Source organism: Bos indicus x Bos taurus, chromosome X (assembly GCF_003369695.1).
Source record: "Bos indicus x Bos taurus breed Angus x Brahman F1 hybrid chromosome X, Bos_hybrid_MaternalHap_v2.0, whole genome shotgun sequence".
Classification (NCBI taxonomy): Eukaryota; Metazoa; Chordata; class Mammalia; order Artiodactyla; family Bovidae; genus Bos; species Bos indicus x Bos taurus.
In genome coordinates this window covers 70,023,615-70,044,738 of record NC_040105.1, presented here as the reverse complement: position 1 = coordinate 70,044,738, position 21,124 = coordinate 70,023,615, and the positions used below count along the sequence as shown (strand labels likewise).

The window sequence follows — 21,124 nt, the reverse complement described above, 5'->3', positions numbered from 1 at the left end:
TTTGACTAGGGCTCACTGGCTCTAGTCAAATTTGTGAAAGCAGCAGCCCAATCTCTCTCATCTCTATTTGAATTTTAGCAGGGCCTTTAAAGCCTCCCCCAACAGAAGGTTTCTGGCTTCTTTGTTTTGCTTTGGTTTTGTCTGGAAGGTTTTGAAACCTGACTGCACGTCTTTCTCAGAGGTCAGTCAAGACTCCAGTAAGAAAGAGGGCTGGCCAGCCAAGCAGATACCTCAGTGATTTTTTTCTTCTATTTTCATTTCTAATCTTATTTTCATACCCTGAATAATCCCAAGGATTTGAGAGGGAAATAAAACTTAGTTTTTCCTTACAAATAAGTTTAAAACCCTTCCTTAACTTGAATAAGTGTTTAGGTATGGGAATATATTTTCAGCGGGATCCTCATACACACTGTTGTATAGGACTTCCCAGTTGCTAGAAAAGCTCTTGTCTCCATTTAGCTCATTTAGGTTAGACAATCTATAAAGAAAGTATTACAGGCTATGAAGGAAAGGAGGACAATTATATTCCTTTGTTTCTTATCCTCACTAAAAGATACAGCAAGAGGAGTGAAGTCTGAAGGGAAACAGATTTCTTCCCTCTCACTCTTAGTGAATGTGTGGTACTGCCTCCAATCCTGCCCCATTGTTGATTAAAAAAAAAAAAAAAAGACACCTAAAACCACAAGGTAGTTTGGAACTTCTGGTAGAGGAGTTGGATGATATAACAAAACAGACACTGACAAAAAAATTCTTTTTTTTAGAATACTATAATTGTAAAGTTGAAGGCACATCCTTGGCAGAAATATGATCAATTGCATGCTTATGGAAAAACAAACCACTGAATATCTTGACTACAGAAGATGATTATTGCACAACATTGTCCACTGATGTTTTGGGTATTAACCAACAATGGTTAATTAAACATTTCTTTAAAAGCATAAGATTGAGACGCCTGGTTTTGGCTATAAAAGGCATTTATTATCAATGCCATTACAGAAGCTCTTTTCACTGAAGAACAAGAATTCACGCTTTTGTATTTTATCTGGTTACCCATACCAGATAAACGTTCAGAAAGACTACAGAAAGTTAGTGTAAAAATAGCTAATAATTTGGCATGAATCTAAATATTTTATATTTGGTAAAACAGTATTTTTAAAATATAGAAAATAAACAAAAAAATCTAAAAGGAGTGAGTCCAGAAATGTTTTTATTCTTATTAAAACAACCAGTAACCAGATGCCTCACCCAAAGGAAATAACAAAATAGAGTAAAATAAATATTAAGGAAAATAATTTTAAAGCAAGATTCACAAGTAATAGAATAAATTCTCTAAGAGCATACATTTTTGATTTTTAAGCTGTGTATATAAAAGATATGGACATTTAAATTTTTGGAAACATTTTGTCTGCAATGCAATTTTAAGTATTCTTAACAAGGAATACATCCAATAGAATAACTTTTAAAAAGTTAAAGCAAAGTATAAAATTATTTGTTCACAAGGCATCAAATCTAATACTCTAAAATGTTGATACTAAACTAGGAAAAATAACACTTCTATTGTCACAACTGACAACCATACTTCTTTAGACTATGACACTAAATAGTTATGTTTTAACCTTTGAAATTTAAAAGGCATCTTTGGGTATTTAAGATAAAAGATGCCCCTTAGTTGAGTCTGAATCAGCACTGGATATGAAAACATCCTTGTTATCATCAGACTGAGGGCATGGTTGCTGAATGAATACAGAAGAGTGACGAAGGAACAACAAAAAACGAACTTCAAATATTCTAATATCAAATTCAAATATAAATCCATTTCCTTCTATATGGTAACATGTGTATACATGTATGATACGAGTAAACACAGACGCATATGCACACATTTATAAAGTTTGTTCTCATTAGTAAATAATTACCTAAAGCTAGTTGCTAACTAAAAGCAGGGTTTTTGATCCCCTCCATATATCACCTCTCTGTTTGGTGACTACATATGCTCTATGAAGCTAATGGGAGCTCAGAATTGCAAGAGACTTGTGGAAGAGAATTCAAAGATAGTGACAGATATTTAAAGCAGGATTCTTTCGAAATGGCATGTTTTCTATTCCTGTACAAAAGGCTAAATTATATTCTTGATTTTTCTCAGATTATATAGGCTCTCTTCTCATTGACCTATGACGTGCATCTCTTGGCATGTGGGGCCAAATGGACAACTCTAACACACACATGAAATAAACGTAGTAACTGGCTATGTTCAAGTGCTTCAGGGAGATAGGAATGAGAATGAGGGGAAAGCTGTCTCTTTTTTCAAAAGTCTCTATTATACATTTTTTTGTATTAGCTATTTCTTCTAGAAGAAACAAGTTATGGTATGATGGACCACTGGAATTGAAATAAGAAACAAGTATTAAAATTCAAATTGAAAGCATGGAAGATGGCATAGGCATTGGTCTAAAAAGAGCCTAGACATACAAATTCATTCATATTTCATTAAAATTGGTTTGCTTTTCTAGATTAAAAGCAACTTCATCACATTTTAGTTCTCTTTTCAAGATAGATGAGATAAAAATGAGATCTTTTCCAAATCTTAAAAGTCAATGTAAAAAAAAAATAAGTCAATATAGAATTATGTTGTAAACTTTTTGAGTCTGTATGAAAGAACAAGAGAAAAAGGAAGTTGGGGAAGAAGAAACCCATCCCCTACTCCCACATGATTTGACTCTGCTCTGTAAAAACAATTTTTAATATAATAATTAATATTTACTGAGTATAAATCTTATGTGCTAGGCATTGAGTTAGTAGCTTTACATGTGACAATGGGAATAGATTTTAGGAACTTACGAGTTTTTTTCACTTACATATTCTGCATCTGAAATCCACCTTGCAGATAACAAATTAGTCTAAATAGTCATACAAGTACCATACCTCTGACCAATGTATTAACTCCCAGGCACTCACAGGGCAATTTCTAAATTTATATGCCAATGAGAAGCCTATAAATCTGCCAATCACACTAACTAACAAGTGCAAATATTTTAAACTACAGACAAATATAGATTTGGCTAAAACGTATCACAATCTAGGGAAATTCTTATTTCTGTATTACAATTTGTATTACAATTTACTATAGTTTTTGGAAAAAGCAGCTTAGTGTAATGGCATTATTTTAAAGTCATTTTGAGAGATTATCTAAAACAATAAGACAATTAAAATCTATTAAATTATAAATATCAGCTAATGTCTTGTATTCTTTCCAAAAAGGACAGATTTAGTGAATCCAGGCTTTCATTCCAATCCCAAAGAAGGGTAATGCCAAAGAATGTTCAACCTACCACACAACTGCACTCATTTCACATGCTAGCAAAGTAGTGCTCAAAATTCTCCACACCAGGCTTCAACAGTATGTGGACCAAGAACTTCCAGATGTTCAAGCTGGATTTAGAACAGGCAGAGGAACTCAGAGATCAAATTGCCAATATCCATTGGATCAAAGAAAAAGCAAGGGAATTCTAGAAAAACATCTACTTTTGCTTCATTGACTACACTAAAGCCTTTGACTTTGTGATCACAACAAACCGTGGAAAATTCTTAAAGAAATGGGAGTACCAGACCACCTCACCTGCCTCCTGTGAAACCTGTATGCAGGTCAAGAAGCAACAGTTAGAACCAGACAAGGAACAATAGACTGGTTCCAAGTTGGGAAAGGAGTATATCAAGGCTATATATTGTCACCCTGCTTGTTTAACTTATATGCAGAGTACATCATGCAAAATGCCAGGCTGGATGAAGCACAACTGGAATCAAGACTGACAGGAGAAATATCAACAACCTCAGATATGCAGATGACACCACACTTATGGTAGAAAGTGATTAGGAACTAAAGAGCCTCTAGATGTGGACAGTGAAAAAGCTGACTTAAAACTCAACGGAGTGCTCAGCCTTCCACTGAAGACTGGTCTGCAGCCCCCACCATCCAGGCCACGGAATGGGTAGGAACCACCACTGAGTGGTCGTAAGCTGTTCTTCCAGACACTTGTAGAACTTCCACAAACTTCCACCAAAATGGAAATTTGGTTGATGGAAAATAAACTTTCTAAAAAAAAAAAAAACTCAATGTTCAAAAAATGAGTATCATGGCATCTAGTCCTATCACTTCAGGGCAAATAGATGGGGAATAAATGGAAAGAGTGACAGACTTTATTTTCTTGGGTTCCAGTCACAGACTGTGACCATAGCTTGTTCCTTGGAAGAAAAGCTATGACCAACCTAGACAGCATATTAAAAAGCAGAGATATGACTTTGCCAACAAAGGTCCATATAGTCAAAGCTGTGGTTTTTCCAGTAGTCACGTATGGATGTGAGAGTTGGACATAAACAAGGCTAAGCACCGAAGAATTGATGCTTTTGAACTGTGGTGTTTGAGAAGACTCTTGAGAGTCCCTTGGACTGCAAGATCAAACCAGTCAATCCTAAAGGAAATCAGTCCTGAATATTCATTGGAAGGATGGATGCTGAAGCTGAAGCTCCAATACTTTGGCCATCTGATGCAAAGAAATGACTCACTGGAAAAGACCCTGATGCTGGGAAAGATTCATGGCAGGAAGAGAAGAGGACGACAGAGGATGAGATGGTTGGATGACATCACCGACTTAATAGACATGAGTTTGAGCAAGCTCTGGGAGATGGTGAAGGACAGTGAAATCTGGCATGCTGCAATCCATGGGGTGGCATAGAGTTAGATGTGACTGAGTGACTGAAGAACAGCAAGAATAACAACAAGGTAACTTTATGACCAGTATATGTTAAAGATGGTAGTGTCAATCTTTGGGAAAAAAATCAATTGTAGAAGTGGCACAAAATCTTAAGTTTCTGAACCAAGGCTGACAGACAATACTAAGAACTTATAGCTGAACTCAGCAGGAATGAACTGAAAGATTACACAGAGCTAAGGAGTCACTGAAGGAAGAATCTGATCTATTTTTTTTAATAGTGGAAAGATGGGAAGCAGGGAACTATATAGGCCCTTAAGGTCTTTGAGCTACAAGACAAAGAAACAAAGAAGGTACTGGAAAAGTTGTCAGTTACTTTTGTCAATGAGAAGCTATCTACACTAGCTCACTTGAAAGAACATAACAAAAGTAAACACACTGGGGCATCTAAGAAAGCAACCACAAAGACCAAGATGCAGGGAGAATAAGAGGGGAAGAAAGCCTGTAATAAATAAGGCACGTCTATTTTTAAACAATTTCTACTGTTTTTCTTCAAAAACTAGATGTTTTATACAGTGCTTTGAAAGCCACTGCTCCCCAATCTGGCAGGCAGGGAGAAGGGCTCAAGAATCTCAAGATTATGCACTCAAATTTTACAATGTTTAATTATCTTTTCTTGAACTTTTAGTCAAATAAAAAATTATTTATGACTTCAGCAGCAATTCAGCATCTTCAGCTGTAGGACTTGTAAACCTCACTGCTCTACCTTATCTGTTGCTAGTGAAAACAAAAAATACTGGAATTTCATTTTCAATAAAGCTAGGTTCTGAGCTGATGCCCTGAAAAAGATATTTTTGCCATCAGACAAATGCAATTCAAATAGGTTCCCTAAAATGAGAGCATGAGACCAACATAAAGCCTTGCAATATTTTAAAAAGCTAAGGTGATCATGAATACTGTGTCAGTGCAGGACAACATCATCTAGCAGCATTCTCTGTGGTCTGTTACAACGCACTGTCGTCATCTTCCCTGCAGTCTCCGACCAGGAGTGAGTGCTTGTCAGGTTCACTGGTACCAACGCTGTTTAGTGATCGTTTATCAGACAGTAGTGAATTTATGGAGGCTCTGCTGTAATTAACAATTCGGTCCAGCAAACCCAGTTTAGGAGAATTTCTTGAGGTATCATCTATTCCAACATGAACACTTATTTCTGAAGGACTTTTCTGTCCCATTTGGTTTCGGGCATGTAGTTCATAATTCTCATAAGTTGGTTTCCTGTAACTGGAAAGATGCAAAAGTATACTAGTTTAAAATAATCAAATGTGAACCAGGTGCTTGTTACATTCAAAAATGAAAAGAGATTTGGATAGTATGAAATGTATAAAGGTGGCCCCTGCTACGAATTTAGCTCAAAAGGAGTTGTGTGAGGTCACATGATCAGAATCCTACTTCTCAGAGCCAGTGCACTAGATTTTACACCCCGCAGTGCTTGTGGTTGCTCTGTATAGACTACACAAGGTGATAATTACATAAAATTAATATTTATTATTAAAAACAGTTTGGGCTTATCATTAATCAATACAAGAATAAAACCTAGCAAGACTGACTGTGGGTGATAAAAGGAATACAAAAGAGAAGCGTGAGCAAGCCATTATACTTACAGTTTAAGGAAGAGTGAAGAAAGTACTACTGAAACAGATGAAGCAGCCATTGCAGCAGATCCCATCCAGGGTTGCAAAACCAAACCAATGGGCATAAAAACTCCTAGAAAATAAGTTTGGATTAATTAGAGCAGACAGTACTAAACACATTACTAATGTGTTCCTAATACATATATACAAATCATTTCCTTCCTCAATATTTAATCAGCAATTTATCCTCCTGTTGGTACAGATTTATGTCGTTGCCGATTTTTCACTAACAGAGTGTTGCTGTGAACATTCTTGTACATGTCCCCCTGTTTGAGAACTTCCCTAGGGTACATACCTAGAGGTGAAACAGCTGGATTATAACATGGGCACACCTTCAACTTTAGGTAGATGCTTCTCAGTTGTTCTCCAAAGTGGCTATACCAGATCACAAACCCCCCAGTAGTGTATTAGAGTTCATATTCTACAAACTTATCTACACTTGGTTTTGACAGACATTTTAAAATTTGTTCAAATGATAGAGATGAGATAGATTTACTGCACTTGTAGTTTTTTTATGTGCTAATCTGTATTTTTGTACTTTTTCTACAGTGACCATATATTACTTGTATAATTTTTCAAAAATAATTTGCTCCATGAATTAATCTCCCTGGACTTTGATTGTTCTACTGTGTCTTCTCTGTATCTGTGTTTCCCTGTTGATAACCAGCTTTGTAATTGTTCTCATGTTCTTCATGTTCATCTTTGGCTCTCTAACCAGAGAGAACAAAATGTGATAACTATTTTTCTTTCTTTTTAAAAAAAATATTTAATTTTTATTTATTTTTGGCTGTGCTGGGTCTTCATTGCTGTACATGGGCTTTCTCTAGTTGCAACAAGCAGGGGCTACTCTTCACTGCAGTGTGCAGGCTTCTCACTGTGATGGCTTCAGTAGTCGAGAAGCGTGGGCTCCAGTAGTTATGGCTCATGGGCTTAGTTGCTCCACAGCATCTGGGATCTTCCCAGACCAGGGAAGATTCAACCCGTGTCTCCTGAATTGGCAGGAGGATTCTTAATCACTGGACCACCAGGGAAGTCTGATAACTATTTTTCTCATGTTATTGTTAACACCTACCAAGCCCCTAGGTAACAGGGATGATCAGATGCTTATTAAATAACTCTAACCTGCTTTTTGGAGGTTCATATTCTTTTTTTTGGGGGGGTCATATTCTTTTGTTCAATCTCTCTCTCTCTCACACACATACACACACCCCTGGCTCCCCAACCTAAAAAACTGTTGGTATCTTAAAACATTACGAACATTCTCTATGTGTTATAATTACAACAATGAAACAAGATAAAAACTGATACAGAGTAAAAAAGATCAGAAAGATATGTACAAACTAAAATACCAACAATAGTTGTATTTGGGTAGTGAGATTAAAGGTAAATTTATTCTCTTCAGCAAAAAAAAATAAATGACCAAGTAAATAAGTACATATGGAGAAAGAGATGAAGCAATGTGGCAAGATATATTAACTGTGAATTTAGGCGAAGGGTACACAGATTTTATTATATCATTTTTTCCCTTATTTTTGTGGGTTTGAAAATTTCAAAATACAAAGTTGGAGGGGAAAAAAAGGTAAAATAAAATAAACCTGTCTGAATGATAATACATTTTAAGGCATAATGAAAATGCTGAAAATTTAAATTACTGATTTTCCCTGATAGCTCAGTTGGTAAAGAATCTGCCTGCAATGCAGGAGACCCTGGTTTAATTCCTTGGTGGGGAAGATCCACTGGAGAAGGGATAGGCTACCCACTTCAGTATTCTTGGGCTTCCCTTGTGGCTCAGCTGGTAAAGAATCCGCCTGCAATGCAGGAGACTTGGGTTTGATCCCTGGGTTGGGAAGATCCCCTGGAGAAGGGAAAGGCTACCCACTCCAGTATTCTGGCCTGGAGAATTCCATGGACTGTATAGTCTATGGGGTCGCAAAGAGTTGGACATGACTGAGTGACTTTCACTTTCACTTTAATATTATCTCTCACCATACCAGCAGGCTACATACAAAACTGGGCTCAAAACCAGTAAGAAGAAGACTAAAACTTCCAATATGGTAGACATCTAATGACTTCAGGAAAAAAGCAACACAAGTTAACCATCACATACCAGCAGCTATAGGAATTCCAATCAGATTATAAATTAGAGCAAAGACAAAATTTATCCGAATCCTCTTGACTGTCTTCCTTGATAAATCAATACTTGCCACTACATCCAGAAGATCATTCTGAGAACAGAAATTTTTATGATATTAGCAATAGATTCTAACTTAACTAATAACTTGTATTTGATACCATGTATGACAAAGATGATGTGTATCTTAGGGAAATATGTGAATTAACTCAAATCTCAGATACTGCTAAAAATTTGAGTCAGTCTTGGAAGAGGTTTTTCAGAATTTTTTTCTCAGGGTTCTGAAAACACTTTTAGGGTTGTATGCTGGTACAGGGACTAAACCCCACTAAAATAACTTCAGCAAGTACTTGCTGAAGATAATTGTGTTCTATGTATATTCCTAAATTTAATTCATTTAGAAGTTTGTCATTCTCATTTGCTCCCCTGAATTGAGAAAGTATGAAAGTAATTACTAAGACTTCTCATACTCCCATCCTGAATTCTCCCTTTCTCAAAGGCCAGGAGGATGGAAATTAGAAGGACAGAGTCATTGTGTTCAATATACAACATCATCTCTGACCATGCAGAGCAGTCTCACACTCCTGAAAGGTCAGGCCACCAGACTTACCCTTATTAAAACCACATCAGCTGCTTCAATGGCTACATCTGTGCCTGTGCCAATAGCAATTCCAACATTAGCCATCGCCAGAGCTGGGGAGTCATTGATTCCATCTCCTACCATTGCTACCCGTTTCCCCTCCTCTTGAAGTTGCTTCACCTTAGCAACCTTGTGGGAAGGTAGAACTTCAGCAAACACTTTAGTAATGCCAACCTACATGAGGAAAAACAAACTCCACTCATTTCAAGAAATATTACTGAGTACATGAAATATAGGGCTTCCCTGGTGGTTCAGTGGTAAAGAATCTGTCTGCCAATGCAGGAGATGCAGGTTCGACCCCTGGTCTTGTCTGGGAAATTTCATGGACAGAGAAGCCTGATGGGCTACAGTCCATGGGGTAAAAAAGAGTCAGACATGACTGAACAACTAAATAACAAAAACAACAAAGCCTAAAATATAACTGTTATATTTTATATAAAATATTTATTATTTTATATAGTGATTTTATATACATAACAATGATGGTTCATCATTTTATATGATGAGGCGCCTTCATTTTCCACCTACCAGATGTCCAGATTTTAAAATATTAGTAATATCTAGGGATAGTAAGACTACAGGGAAATGAGCTCTCTTAGATACTGTTGGTGGGTGTGTAAATGTGTACTGTCATTTTGGAGGGCATGTACCAGCATCTATCAAAGTGTGCATGTCATTTGGTTAAGGAATTCCATTCCTAGTTATATTTTGGACATTCTTATACATGTATAAAAGATGTATGCCCAAAGATGTATATTACTGCCTTAGTTGTAACAACAAAATTTTCAAAAGCACATAAATTATTATTTTTTATTAGAAGAATGGTTAAGCCAATTATGATACATTCACACCATGGAATTCAATGCAACGATGTAGAAAGAATGAAGTAACTTTATATGTTCAGACATGGACAAAGCTCCATGGACATGGACAAGGCATATATATTATTATCTGAAAGAAAGTAAACTGCTAAACAATTTGTACAAAAATGATCCAGTTTATGTTGAAAATACCAGAACTATACATCTGTATATGAACAATAAGTACATAAGAAAGTGTAAGGGGCGAGGGCTGGACAGGAAGCTTGGGAAAAGGGTGACAAACTTTTTACTTTATATCCTTCTGTATCTTTTTATACAAGACAGTATTTATATATTACTTCTATTAGTCAATAGAAGAGGGGAGAAGGCATTCCAAAGTAGAAAAGACTAACATGAGAAAAGTTTTAGAGGGAAGGCAAAGGTGGGGGATCAGTAGCAGGAAAATGCCACGGAAGAGCTGGTTCGTTCTACCAGTGGTATCCAGGATGGACTAGAGAGGGCCATGCATGGAGCTACTGCTGTACTTTAGGCATGAGAGGATGAGAGCCTAGCTTAGGCTGGCAGCACTGGTAGAGACTACGAGCAACATTTCAAAGGAAGCATCAACAGAAACTGTGTACAATGTCACTAAGCACCTCATGAATTAAGCAAATAGCTTTTTACTTATAACAGTTTCAGAAAAAAGTGCAAAGCCCTTCCTGCGCAGACAGTATGTCAATTCTTTTTTAAGGAACCAGGTATGGCCACTCAGGGATAATGAAAATAATAGGTAGTACCAATTCTTTAGCACCTGAAGGGAAGAAAGAAAATGTATGTGAAGACTTAGAAGTTAACACATACTCCCACCCCAACTACTAAGTAAACCCATTACCTGAGAAGCAATAGATCTAGCTGTTTTACTGTTGTCTCCAGTCATCAGAACTACTTCTAAGCCCATAGATTTCAGAATATGGACAGCCAGTTCTGCTTCAGGCTTCACTGTATCAGCAATAGCTATCAAACCGCACAGCTCATCTAATGTAAGAGCACCAGAAAATAGAATTTGGAATATGGTGAAAGCAGAATAATAGTCTGACTTAAAATTTCAGAAAGAAATGATTTTTGTTAAACAAAGTTGTTCAGAGCTTAGCTTAACTCCAAATACCCCTAAGCCCACACAACCCCACAGTAAGCCTCTATTCTTGGTTGTGAAAATACCACAAACCCCACAGTAACCCCACAGTAAGCCTCTATTCTTGGCTGTGAAAATCTCAGAGTGAGGTAGGGGTTACTAATGAAGGTAATAATAGGAAAATGAAAATAAACTTTACTGGATACTAAAAGACTTACATTCTTCCTTTAGAGAAGTATTGCCAAGAGCTCCAAACACTTCAGCTAATTTAAAGGCAAATGAAACTGAAACCCAATACCTTCTTCAAAACTGGCATTTTATACTGGGAGGAAAAAATCACTGCAGTAGCTATTTTATTTCAAAAATGAAAGTAAATGGTATTTTCTGCTTTTCCCTGGACCTAAAAAGGCCATAGTAAGATACTGCCTTCATACTTAGCAAAGATTATAAATGTTAACTAATTAATCTCACAGCTACAAACTTACCCTAAGAAATAATTTAATGAAAGCCAGGCAAATGCAAGAGAATTTTAAATTAATCAGTAACAATTATGTATTGCTGACATTTTTATTTTGCATTCAGGCTCCTTTTGAATAACCCTCATAGTTCATAGATATCTCTCAAAAATATACAGAAAACAATTCAGATGACAACACTGAGTCACAGTGTACTTAAGGAAAACCTTACCATCAACTGCTACCAGTACAGCAGTCCGACCTCTTCTCTCATGTTCAGTCATGGAATCATTTACACTGTTATTAATGGCAAGACCATTTCTAATCATCCACTCCCGGTTGCCAATGAGAACTTTGTACTGCTGAGCATTAAGAGCATCTGAAAGAAAGTACAGAAGAAACATTTAGTGAACTTGTTTAATATTTATAACAACCCTTAAGGGACATTCTTCCTCTCTAAGCTTGCAGTTACTACATCGGTTTTTTTGGTAGAACATAGCCTATGACAGTGATTTCCAAATGTTCAAGGAACATACTCTACTCTTCTATGCCTCTGGGCCTTTGCACATGTTGCTGCCTCCACCTGGAGGTCCTCATCTCTCCTCTCCAAATACCAAATTGCATCATATTCCTTAGAAGCTAGTTCAAGCATTACTTTCTTGGTGATGCTTTCCATTCAACATTTCCTTATGATCTTCCATGGCAATTGAATAAAGTTAAAAATATTTAGTGTATATCAGTACAACCATCAATGGTTAGATAAGAACACAGAACTACAGTGATATCTTACTAACTTTAAGTGGGCCCTTAGTGCTTTCTGGCAATTCTACTGTATTTCCCTAGTCCATTCATTCTCCATTCCTTCTAGATGGCTATTTTATACCTTTTTTTCTCCCATTCTCATACCAGATGATGATGCGCTTCCTACTTCAGGAAGAAAATAAAAGCAATCAGAAAAGAACTTTCAGAAGCTCTCATTGCCATATATACCCAACTACCTAAGCCTCTGTACATACTGATCTAGTTTATTTTCTGTTACTATAAACAGCCCCAACTCCCATTTAAGGCCAACTTCTCCACTTGCATAAATAGATCCCTCTCCTTTGTCTATTTCAGAACATCTCTCCAACAATTCTCTCCTCTCTCTTCTGCATCATCATATTTTCTACTTCTGCTGCACACAGTCCTATTTTTAAAAAAGAAAACAAAACAGATCTCATTTATCTCTCTAGCTACTGCCCCATTTCTTTGCTTCTGTTCATAGCAAAACTCCTACAAAGTGTTGTCTGTATCAGCTTCCCATTCTCCTGTGAACCTGTTCAAATAGAACTTTTGTCTCTCTTATGCCAAAGAATTGTTCATATGGTACACCAGTGATCTTTAATAAATGTAAAGGGTAATTCTTAGTCCTCATCTTACTTGCTCTATTAGCATTTAACACAGTTGACTTTCTCTCCTTGAAATACTTTCTTCATTTGGCTTCTAGAGCACCACATTCTTATGAGTTATCTCCTACCACTTCTGTTTTCTTTACTGATCATTCTTCATCTCCCTGATCTCTTAATTTGTAGTGTTTCAGGGCTTAATCCTTAAACCTCTTCCCCACCAATGTACTCTCACTTCCTGATTTTTTGCGGGGGCTCACCTCATGGCTTACAGAATCTTAGTTCTCTGACCAGGGATCAAACCCAGGCCCATGGCAGTCAAAGTGCCTAGTCCTAATCATTGGCATGTGTGAATACTCAGTTGCTTCATTCATGTCCAACTCTTTGAGACCCCACGAACTGTAGTCTACCAGGCTCCTCCGTCCATGGGATTCTCCAGGCAATACTGGAGTGGGTTGCCATGCCCTCCTCTAAGAGATCTTCCTGACCCAGGGATCGAACCCACATCTCCTGCATTGCAGGTGGATTCTTTACTGCTGAGCCACTGTGGAAGCCCCCTAACCACTGGACCACCAGGGAATTCCCAACTCTTTGAAGATTTTATGCAGTCTCATCACTTTAAAGACCACCTATATCAGCACTGTCCAACAGAACTTTCTGTGATGACAGAAATGTTCTACATCTGCTGTTTAATACAGTGGCCACTAACAACATGAGGCTATTGAGCACTGAAATGTGACTAGTATGGCTGAAGGGCTGAGTTTTAAACTAAATTTTAATTAATTTAAATAGTCACATGAAACTAGTGGCTACCACACCGGTGAGCACAGATCTATAAATGGATGACTCCCAAGTCTACAGACTTGTACAGCCACCTGCTTCCTTGATAGAATATTTATACAACATCTCCACTTGAATACGTAACAAGCACTCAAACTTAACACGTCAAAAACTGAACTCCTAATCACTTTTCCTCAACATTATCTCTCCTGTGATCTCTATCTTGTTTAAATGGTAACTCCATCCTTCTAAATTGGTTAGGCTGCAAACTTTGGCCTAATTCTTGACGCTTGTTTCTCTCATACCCCATTTCCAATATGCAAGATATGTCAGTCATCTCTCCCTTCAAGATACATCCTGGGGAAGTCCCTGGCAGTTCAGTGGTTAGGACTTCCATTGCAAGGGGCACAGGTTTGATTCCTGGTGGAGGAACTAAGATCCCACAAGCCACGTGGCATGGTCAAAAAAAAAAAAAGAAGATACATCCAGAATTTGCCCACTTCTTACAACCTCTACTGTATTACATTGGTCCAAGCCATCATCTTTTACCTAGATTATGGCAACAGCCCACTAACTTATCCCCTTGATTCTGTCCTTGTCCCTACCCACAGAAACAGTGTATTTTTACCAGAGAAGCCCAAGTAATACTTTTAAAATATTAAGTCAGATTCTGTCATTCCTATGCTCAAAACTCTCCAACGGCTTTCCACCTCACAGTAAAAACCAAAGTCCGTACAAAGTTCCCAATCATTTACTCTGTTCTAGCCACAGGGTTCCTCAAACTAGTCAAGCACACTTAAGGCTTCTGTACTCAACATTCCTCCTAACTGGAATGCTTTTGTCACAGATATTCACGTAACTTTCTCCCTCCCTCGCCTTAGGTTTTTGCTCAAACAGCACCTTCTCAATAAGGCCTACCCCGATCAGCCTATATAAAATAGCATTCCCTAGTATGCCCAATACCACTTGCTCTTCTTCATTTTCTTCATAGCACTATCCATCAGATAGACTCTACTTGCTTATTTATTTGCACACTGTCTAGTGTTCTTTCACCAGGAATGTAAACTCCATGAGATAGGGTCTTTGTCTATTCTGCTTATTGCTGATTCTTTAGTATCTTGAACAGTGTTTATAAAACCTGTCAGATGAACGAAATCACTATGTGTCAGTGTGCTTGATACTATGAATTCACAGACAAATAATAAAGAAATCACAACTTAGTAGAATCAGGCAGATAAAGAATTATCATGCAGTGTGCCAGATTAAGTATAGTTATGCCTAAAAAGGAAAAGCAAATATCTCTGCCTATGTATGTCAGTCAGTGAAGGCTTCACTAAAGAGAGATGTGAGCTGAGTCTTCAAAGATGAGAAAATAGTAAATTAAGTGATCTAACAGGCATGAAATGACACGATGTACAGAGAAACTTTAAGTAGTTCCATAAGAATGAAACACAGGGTACATGCGTGACAGTGGAAAAACACAAGATGGGTGGTGCAGGGAGGCAGGAGACATATCATGGGGAATAGATCTTGAACAAAACACAGAGAGACTGGACTTTGTCCTGTCAGAGATGGAGAGCCTATAAAGCCAGGATCCTTAACAGATTTCCATGGAGGGGCTTAGGGATATATACAGATGTCCAAAACAGAAATTTTCTGAGTAGTGGGAATAGCTTTTATCTCATTTCTCTAAAGGTTTGTGACTCAAAAATAGGTTATAAACCACTGCAATAAAAGGTATTAGTCAGAAAGTGATATAATCAGGTTTGAATGTTAGCAAAATTACTCAAGTACAAATGGGTGGGGAGGTGGCAAGTACACTTAGGTATGTATATCTTGGTTTTGGTCAGATGGATAGACCAACAAGAAACTCGGTAAAGTGGCGTTGCTGCAGATACGGATTTTAGAGTGGCAGTGGAAACCCTACAGATGGTAGAATAAGCAATAAGCATGAATGAGATTATACAGAGAGAATATGTAAAATCAGCAAAAGACAAAAGACCAAAACTCTGAGGACACCCAACATTTGAGAGCAGGAGAAAAGAGCAATCAGGTGAGGATTTAAAAGAACAGCCAAATTGGTGAGAGGAGACTCTAGAGAAAGCAGGGTCATGGAATCATGGGAGAAAAAAAATTTAGGACAGAAGAAATGGTCAACATTGTCAAATGCCTTAGCGAAATCAGGCAGCAATGAAGACTGAAAACTGACTACTGGAGAGGGGACTAAACAAACTTAAATAGTTTCACTAGTATGGATGGGACAGATGCCAGACTGTGCATTGAATTTAGCCAGCTTAGACTAGTCCTTCTAGAAGCTTGTATATTAATGAAAATACAGACAGATGGGACAAAAATCTAGATGGGAATACAGTGATTTCGATGGGAGAAATGTTTCTATGTTTAGGAGAAGAAGCTATGACAAAGAGTTGGAAAAAAAAGAAGCAAGGGGATATACTATAACAGAGTGTGAGGTCCTTGAGGAATCAAGAGAGGGTGAGATCTGGAGCAAAGATGAGGGGATTCATTAGGTAAGAAGAGGCATACTTCTTTCTCTGAAAATGGAAACATTCTGGGCAAAAAAAAAAAAAACAAAACTGAAAGAACACATGTCTGAGAATCTTAAATTTTTGTGTGAAAAATAAGCCAGACAATTTGCTTAGAGAACTAGGGAGAAGGCCATAAGAGCTTGTGAAAGATACAAAAGGTCTGGAGCAGCTGTGGTGAGAAATAAAGACAGCTGAACTAAGATGGAAGATCAGCTAGAGCTAGGGGTTATCACCCTCTACTGTAATCAAGGAGTGAAGTTGAAAAACGTTCTTCAGCAATTCAGTGAAATAATTAGAAGGCCTGTGGTGAAACTGATTTACAAGAATGAAACCATGATGTCAATCTTTGTTTCTTATGTAACAGTTCAATTTATAAGGTTAGATACCTGTTAATAACTGTCCCATAATTGGTACTACAAAGAAAATTAGCTTACTTGAGAACTGAGCATCAATAATCATGGAAGACGAAGTTGATGACTGTTCATTACTCTCATCTATTTGAACCAGGGATGCATTTTTAATATTATTTTCCTCTATCTTCCAGTTATTCTTGTGTAGCAAGGCTTCGATATTGGTGACTTTACAGTTAATGCCACAGCCTGGCACAACCTGGAAATCTATGCAGGTACCCAAGGTTTCAGTATCCAGCTCCTAACAAATAGAAACAGAAGGATTTCCTCTGCTGTTCTAACAATCCAAGGTCATCATTAGCAAGATCAAAAATTACTGCTGGTTAATTCTAAATGTTTAGATACAATCTACAGGCCTGGTTAATTCTAAATGTTTAGAATAAAATTGTCACTTATCATTGCCTATTTGACAGTGGGTTTTGATAAGGACAAAGGAACAGAGCATTGAGTATAATGTTCAAAGTTACAGGAGAACCTCATAATCCTTTTAAAAAATCCCACTCCATAAGATTTATACCAAATTTAGGGGAAGAAAATGTGGAAGGTTTATCAATATTCTCTGTCCTTTCCAGTAGAGAATTACAAGTTAAATATTTAATTCTATTGTCAAGTTAGATTTTCTATTTAGTACAGGGCAAAGGGTAACAAAGAACAGAGCCTTTAGTTACCAGAGGGCCTCTCTAGTATGATTCTGTGTCCTTAGTAAGCCAAAGAATTCTGGTGACCATCACTGTTTCCTGGCTCTTTATATCTTTGTCCTCTCCATTGTTTGATTTGGGTGTATAGAAGCCAGGTCAGTAATAGTTAATAGGTAAAAAGGAAAGAACAAATAAAGAAATGGCAACATCAATGGTGAAACTGCCACATTTTAACTGAAAAATTATGTGAGATAATTTACAAAGAACTCATACAAATCAATAAGACAAGGTAAACGATCTTATGAAAAAAATAGGCAACAGATACAAGCAAACAGGGTATAGAAAGAAATGCAAATGACCAATACGCATGTGGAAAGATGCTCAACCTTATTCACAATTAAGACAATGCAAAGTAAACAGTCAACAAATAAATATTTTTTACTTACTGAATTGGAAAAAATTAAGTGTTAGTGAAAATGTGGGCAAATGTCATTCAACTTCTGGTGAAAGTATAAACTGGTATACCTTTTTGTGTGGGTGTTGATAACATTTGCCATTTAAGCATTGGCAACATTCATCAAAATTTAACTGTTCCTATCCTTTGATCCAGCAATTACATTGATAGGCATTAAACATTAGAGATAAACTTGCAAAAGCTGACAAGGATGTTAACTTCAGGTTTTAAGAGCCAAAAAGCCAATCATACAATGGAATATAATATAGGCATTAAAAACAATGAAGCAAATCTGTGTGCCCTGATAAGGAAAAAATCACTTAATACAATTTTTTAAAAAAATACCAAAGACTGGTCATTGTATTATCACCTTTCAATGTAAAGTTTAAAAATAACAAATGTCAGTATATACACTAAAAATGGTTAACAGATGTACACTTTTGTAAATATACTAAAAATTATTGACTTGTACACTTTACAAGGGTGAACTTCTATTAGAATATGTGAATTTTATCTCAATAAAGCTGTTGTTCAAAAAGCCTATTAACAGGTTAATACTTGTTAAACTTTGGAGAGAGGAATTATGGAAAGGGGCAGGGAATGAGGCTTTCCTTTTTCATTATGTAATGCTGAACTATCTAAAATTTCCTCCCATAAATATGTATTATTTCTATTTTATTTCTTAGTTGACTGAGGTTATCTGTGCTGTAGGGTTACAGTTAATTTTCATTTTCATCTTTATACTTTTCCGTATGAAGAAATTAAGACATACAAAATAAAATGAGAAAACACAAGTCTTTCTAGTTTCATACCAATTATATATGTAAATCATGAATAAACAAGGGAAAAATTGTACCTGCTTGCAGTATTTCGTTATGGCTGCTCCCAGAGGGTGTTCACTGTTACTTTCAGCAGTTCCCACAATAGCCAGGATCTTATTGCGTGATATTCTATTACTTTCCACTAGAACCTTTACTTGATTCACTACTGGGGTTCCATGGGTAATGGTTCCAGTTTTATCAAATACCACTACCTTTACCTGTAAGAAAATCAAAACAGAATGCACTGTATGACTTGATAATTCTTTTTTTTGACTTGATAATTCTTAGTATCAGCATTCCAGAAATGAGAAAAAAGGTTTACTGTGACAAACACATTACTATTTTGTTTCTTAATAAACTGACTTTGATTTAATTGGACCTAAATGGTCTTTGGGAGACTAAAAAGAAGGGAGAATAAGGGAAGAAATATCATTATTTACACCTAATAACCCTCCCTTGCAAATGTTCAGGGTGCTGTGAACATGTATTAAATAGCTAGAACTACCTGTTAAGAGTTGACTGTTAATAGGTAACTTAGAGATGCCTCTAGTGCCTCTAGGGAAAGAAAAAGACTTTCAATACTAATGAATTTTAGATCTGTAGGGGAAAAAATCTGGGCAGTAGGTAAATAATTACAATTGAGTAATTAATTTGAAGTGTGCACCAGCTAAAACCTTCTGGGTTGCTTTGACTTTATTGAGACTAAATGAGAAGCTTGGCCAGAGAATACAGCTCAGGAAATCAACGAGGGAACCTCAGATCAGGTAGGAAGGAAGAATAATCTGGAACTAGAGAACATAGTTGCCTCACAGTACACTCAATGAACCTTGAGAAATGAATAGCTTGAGGAACCAAGATGAGAAGAGATCAGTTCAGTTCAGTTCAGTCACTCAGTCGTGTCCAAATATTTGCGATCCCATGCACTGTAGCACGCCAGGCCTTCCTGTGCATCATTACTCCTGGAGCTTACTCAAACTCATGTTCATTGAGTCGGTGATGCCATCCAACCATCTCATCCTCTCTCGTCCCCTTCTCCTCCCACCTTCAATCTTTCCCAGGATCAGGGTATTTTCAAATGAGTCAGTTCTTTGCAACAGGTAGCCAAACTATTGGACTTTCAGCTTCAGCATCAGTCCTTCCAATGAACATTCAGGACTGATTTCCTTGAGGATGGACTGGTTGGATCTCCTTGCAGTCCAACGGACTCTCAAGAGTCTTCCTCAACACCACAGTTCAAAACCATCAATTCTTTGGTGCTCAGCTTTCTTTATAGTCCAATTCTCACATCCATACATGACTACTGGAAAAACCATAGCTTTGACTAGATGGATCTATGCTGGCAAGTAATGTCTCTGCTTTTTAATATGCTGTCTAGGTTGGTCATACCTTTTCCTCCAAGGAGCAAACGTCTTTTAATTTCATGGCTGCAGTCACCATATGCATTGATTTTGGAGCCCCCCAAAATAAAATCTGTCACTGTTTCCCCTGTTTCTCCACCTATTTGCCATGAAGTGATGGGACCAGATGCCATGATTTTAGTTTTCTGATGTTGAGTTTTAAGCCAACTTTCGCACTCTCCTCTTTCACTTTCATCAAGAGGCTCTTTAGTTCTTCTTCGCTTTCTGCCGTAAAGTGTGGTGTCATCTGTATATCTGAAGTTATTGATATTTCTCCCGGAAATCTTGATTCCAGCTTGTGCTTCATCCAGCCCAGCATTTCTCACGATGTACTCTGCATAGAAGTTAAATAAGCAGGCTGACAATATACAGCCTTGACATAGTCCTTCCTGATTTGGAACCAGTCTGTTGTTCCACGTCCAGTTCTGACTGTTGCTTCTTGACCTGCATACAGATTTCTCAGGAGGTAGGTCAGGTGTTCTGGTACTCCCATCTCTTTCAGAATTTTCCACAGTTTGTTGTGACCCACACAGTCAAAGGCTTTGGCATAGTCAGTCAAGAAAAAGTAGATTTTTTTGGCAACTCTCTTGCTTTTTCGATGATGCAATGGGTGTTGGCAATTTGATCTATGGTTCCTCTGCCTTTTCTAAATCCAGCTTGAATATCTGAAAGTTCACAGTTCACATACTGTTGAAGCCTGACTTGGAGAACTTTGAGTATTACTTTCCTAGCATGTGAGATGAGTGCAATTGTGCAGTAGTTTGAGCATTCTATGGCATTGCCTTTGGGATTAGAATGAAAACTGACCTTTTCCAGTCCTGTGGCCACTGCTGAGTTTTCCAAATTCGCTAGCATATTGAGTGTAGCACTTTCATAGCATCATCTTTTAGGATCTAAAATAGCTCAACTGGAATTCCATCACCTCCACTAGCTTTGTTTGTAGTGATGCTTCCTAAGGCCCACTTGACTTCATATTCCAAGATGTCTGGCTCTAGGTGAGTGATCATACCATCGTGAATATCTGGGTCATGAAGGTCTTTTTTGTATAGTTCTTCTGGGTATTCTTGCCACCTCTTCTTAATATCTTCTGCTTCTGTTAGGTCCATACCATTTCTGTCCTTTATTGTGCCCATCTTTG

At 37.3% G+C, this 21,124-nt stretch overlaps 1 protein-coding gene across 1 annotated transcript in view; it reads right to left on the bottom strand.

Annotated features, from left to right (window-relative positions):
- Window positions 1-748: 748 nt before the first annotated feature.
- The window catches only part of ATP7A (ATPase copper transporting alpha), a 130,870-nt gene continuing 110,494 nt past the window's right edge, over window positions 749-21,124 (bottom strand). Inside the window, exons 16-23 of the mRNA XM_027535043.1 lie at window positions 18,625-18,807; window positions 16,701-16,917; window positions 11,788-11,934; window positions 10,861-11,003; window positions 9,139-9,342; window positions 8,505-8,622; window positions 6,368-6,470; window positions 749-5,987 (exon numbers count right to left, since the gene is read on the bottom strand). Coding sequence (XP_027390844.1) covers window positions 5,711-5,987; window positions 6,368-6,470; window positions 8,505-8,622; window positions 9,139-9,342; window positions 10,861-11,003; window positions 11,788-11,934; window positions 16,701-16,917; window positions 18,625-18,807 — 1,392 coding nt within the window. The 3' untranslated portion in view covers window positions 749-5,710. The remainder of the gene's footprint in view (window positions 5,988-6,367; window positions 6,471-8,504; window positions 8,623-9,138; window positions 9,343-10,860; window positions 11,004-11,787; window positions 11,935-16,700; window positions 16,918-18,624; window positions 18,808-21,124) is intronic.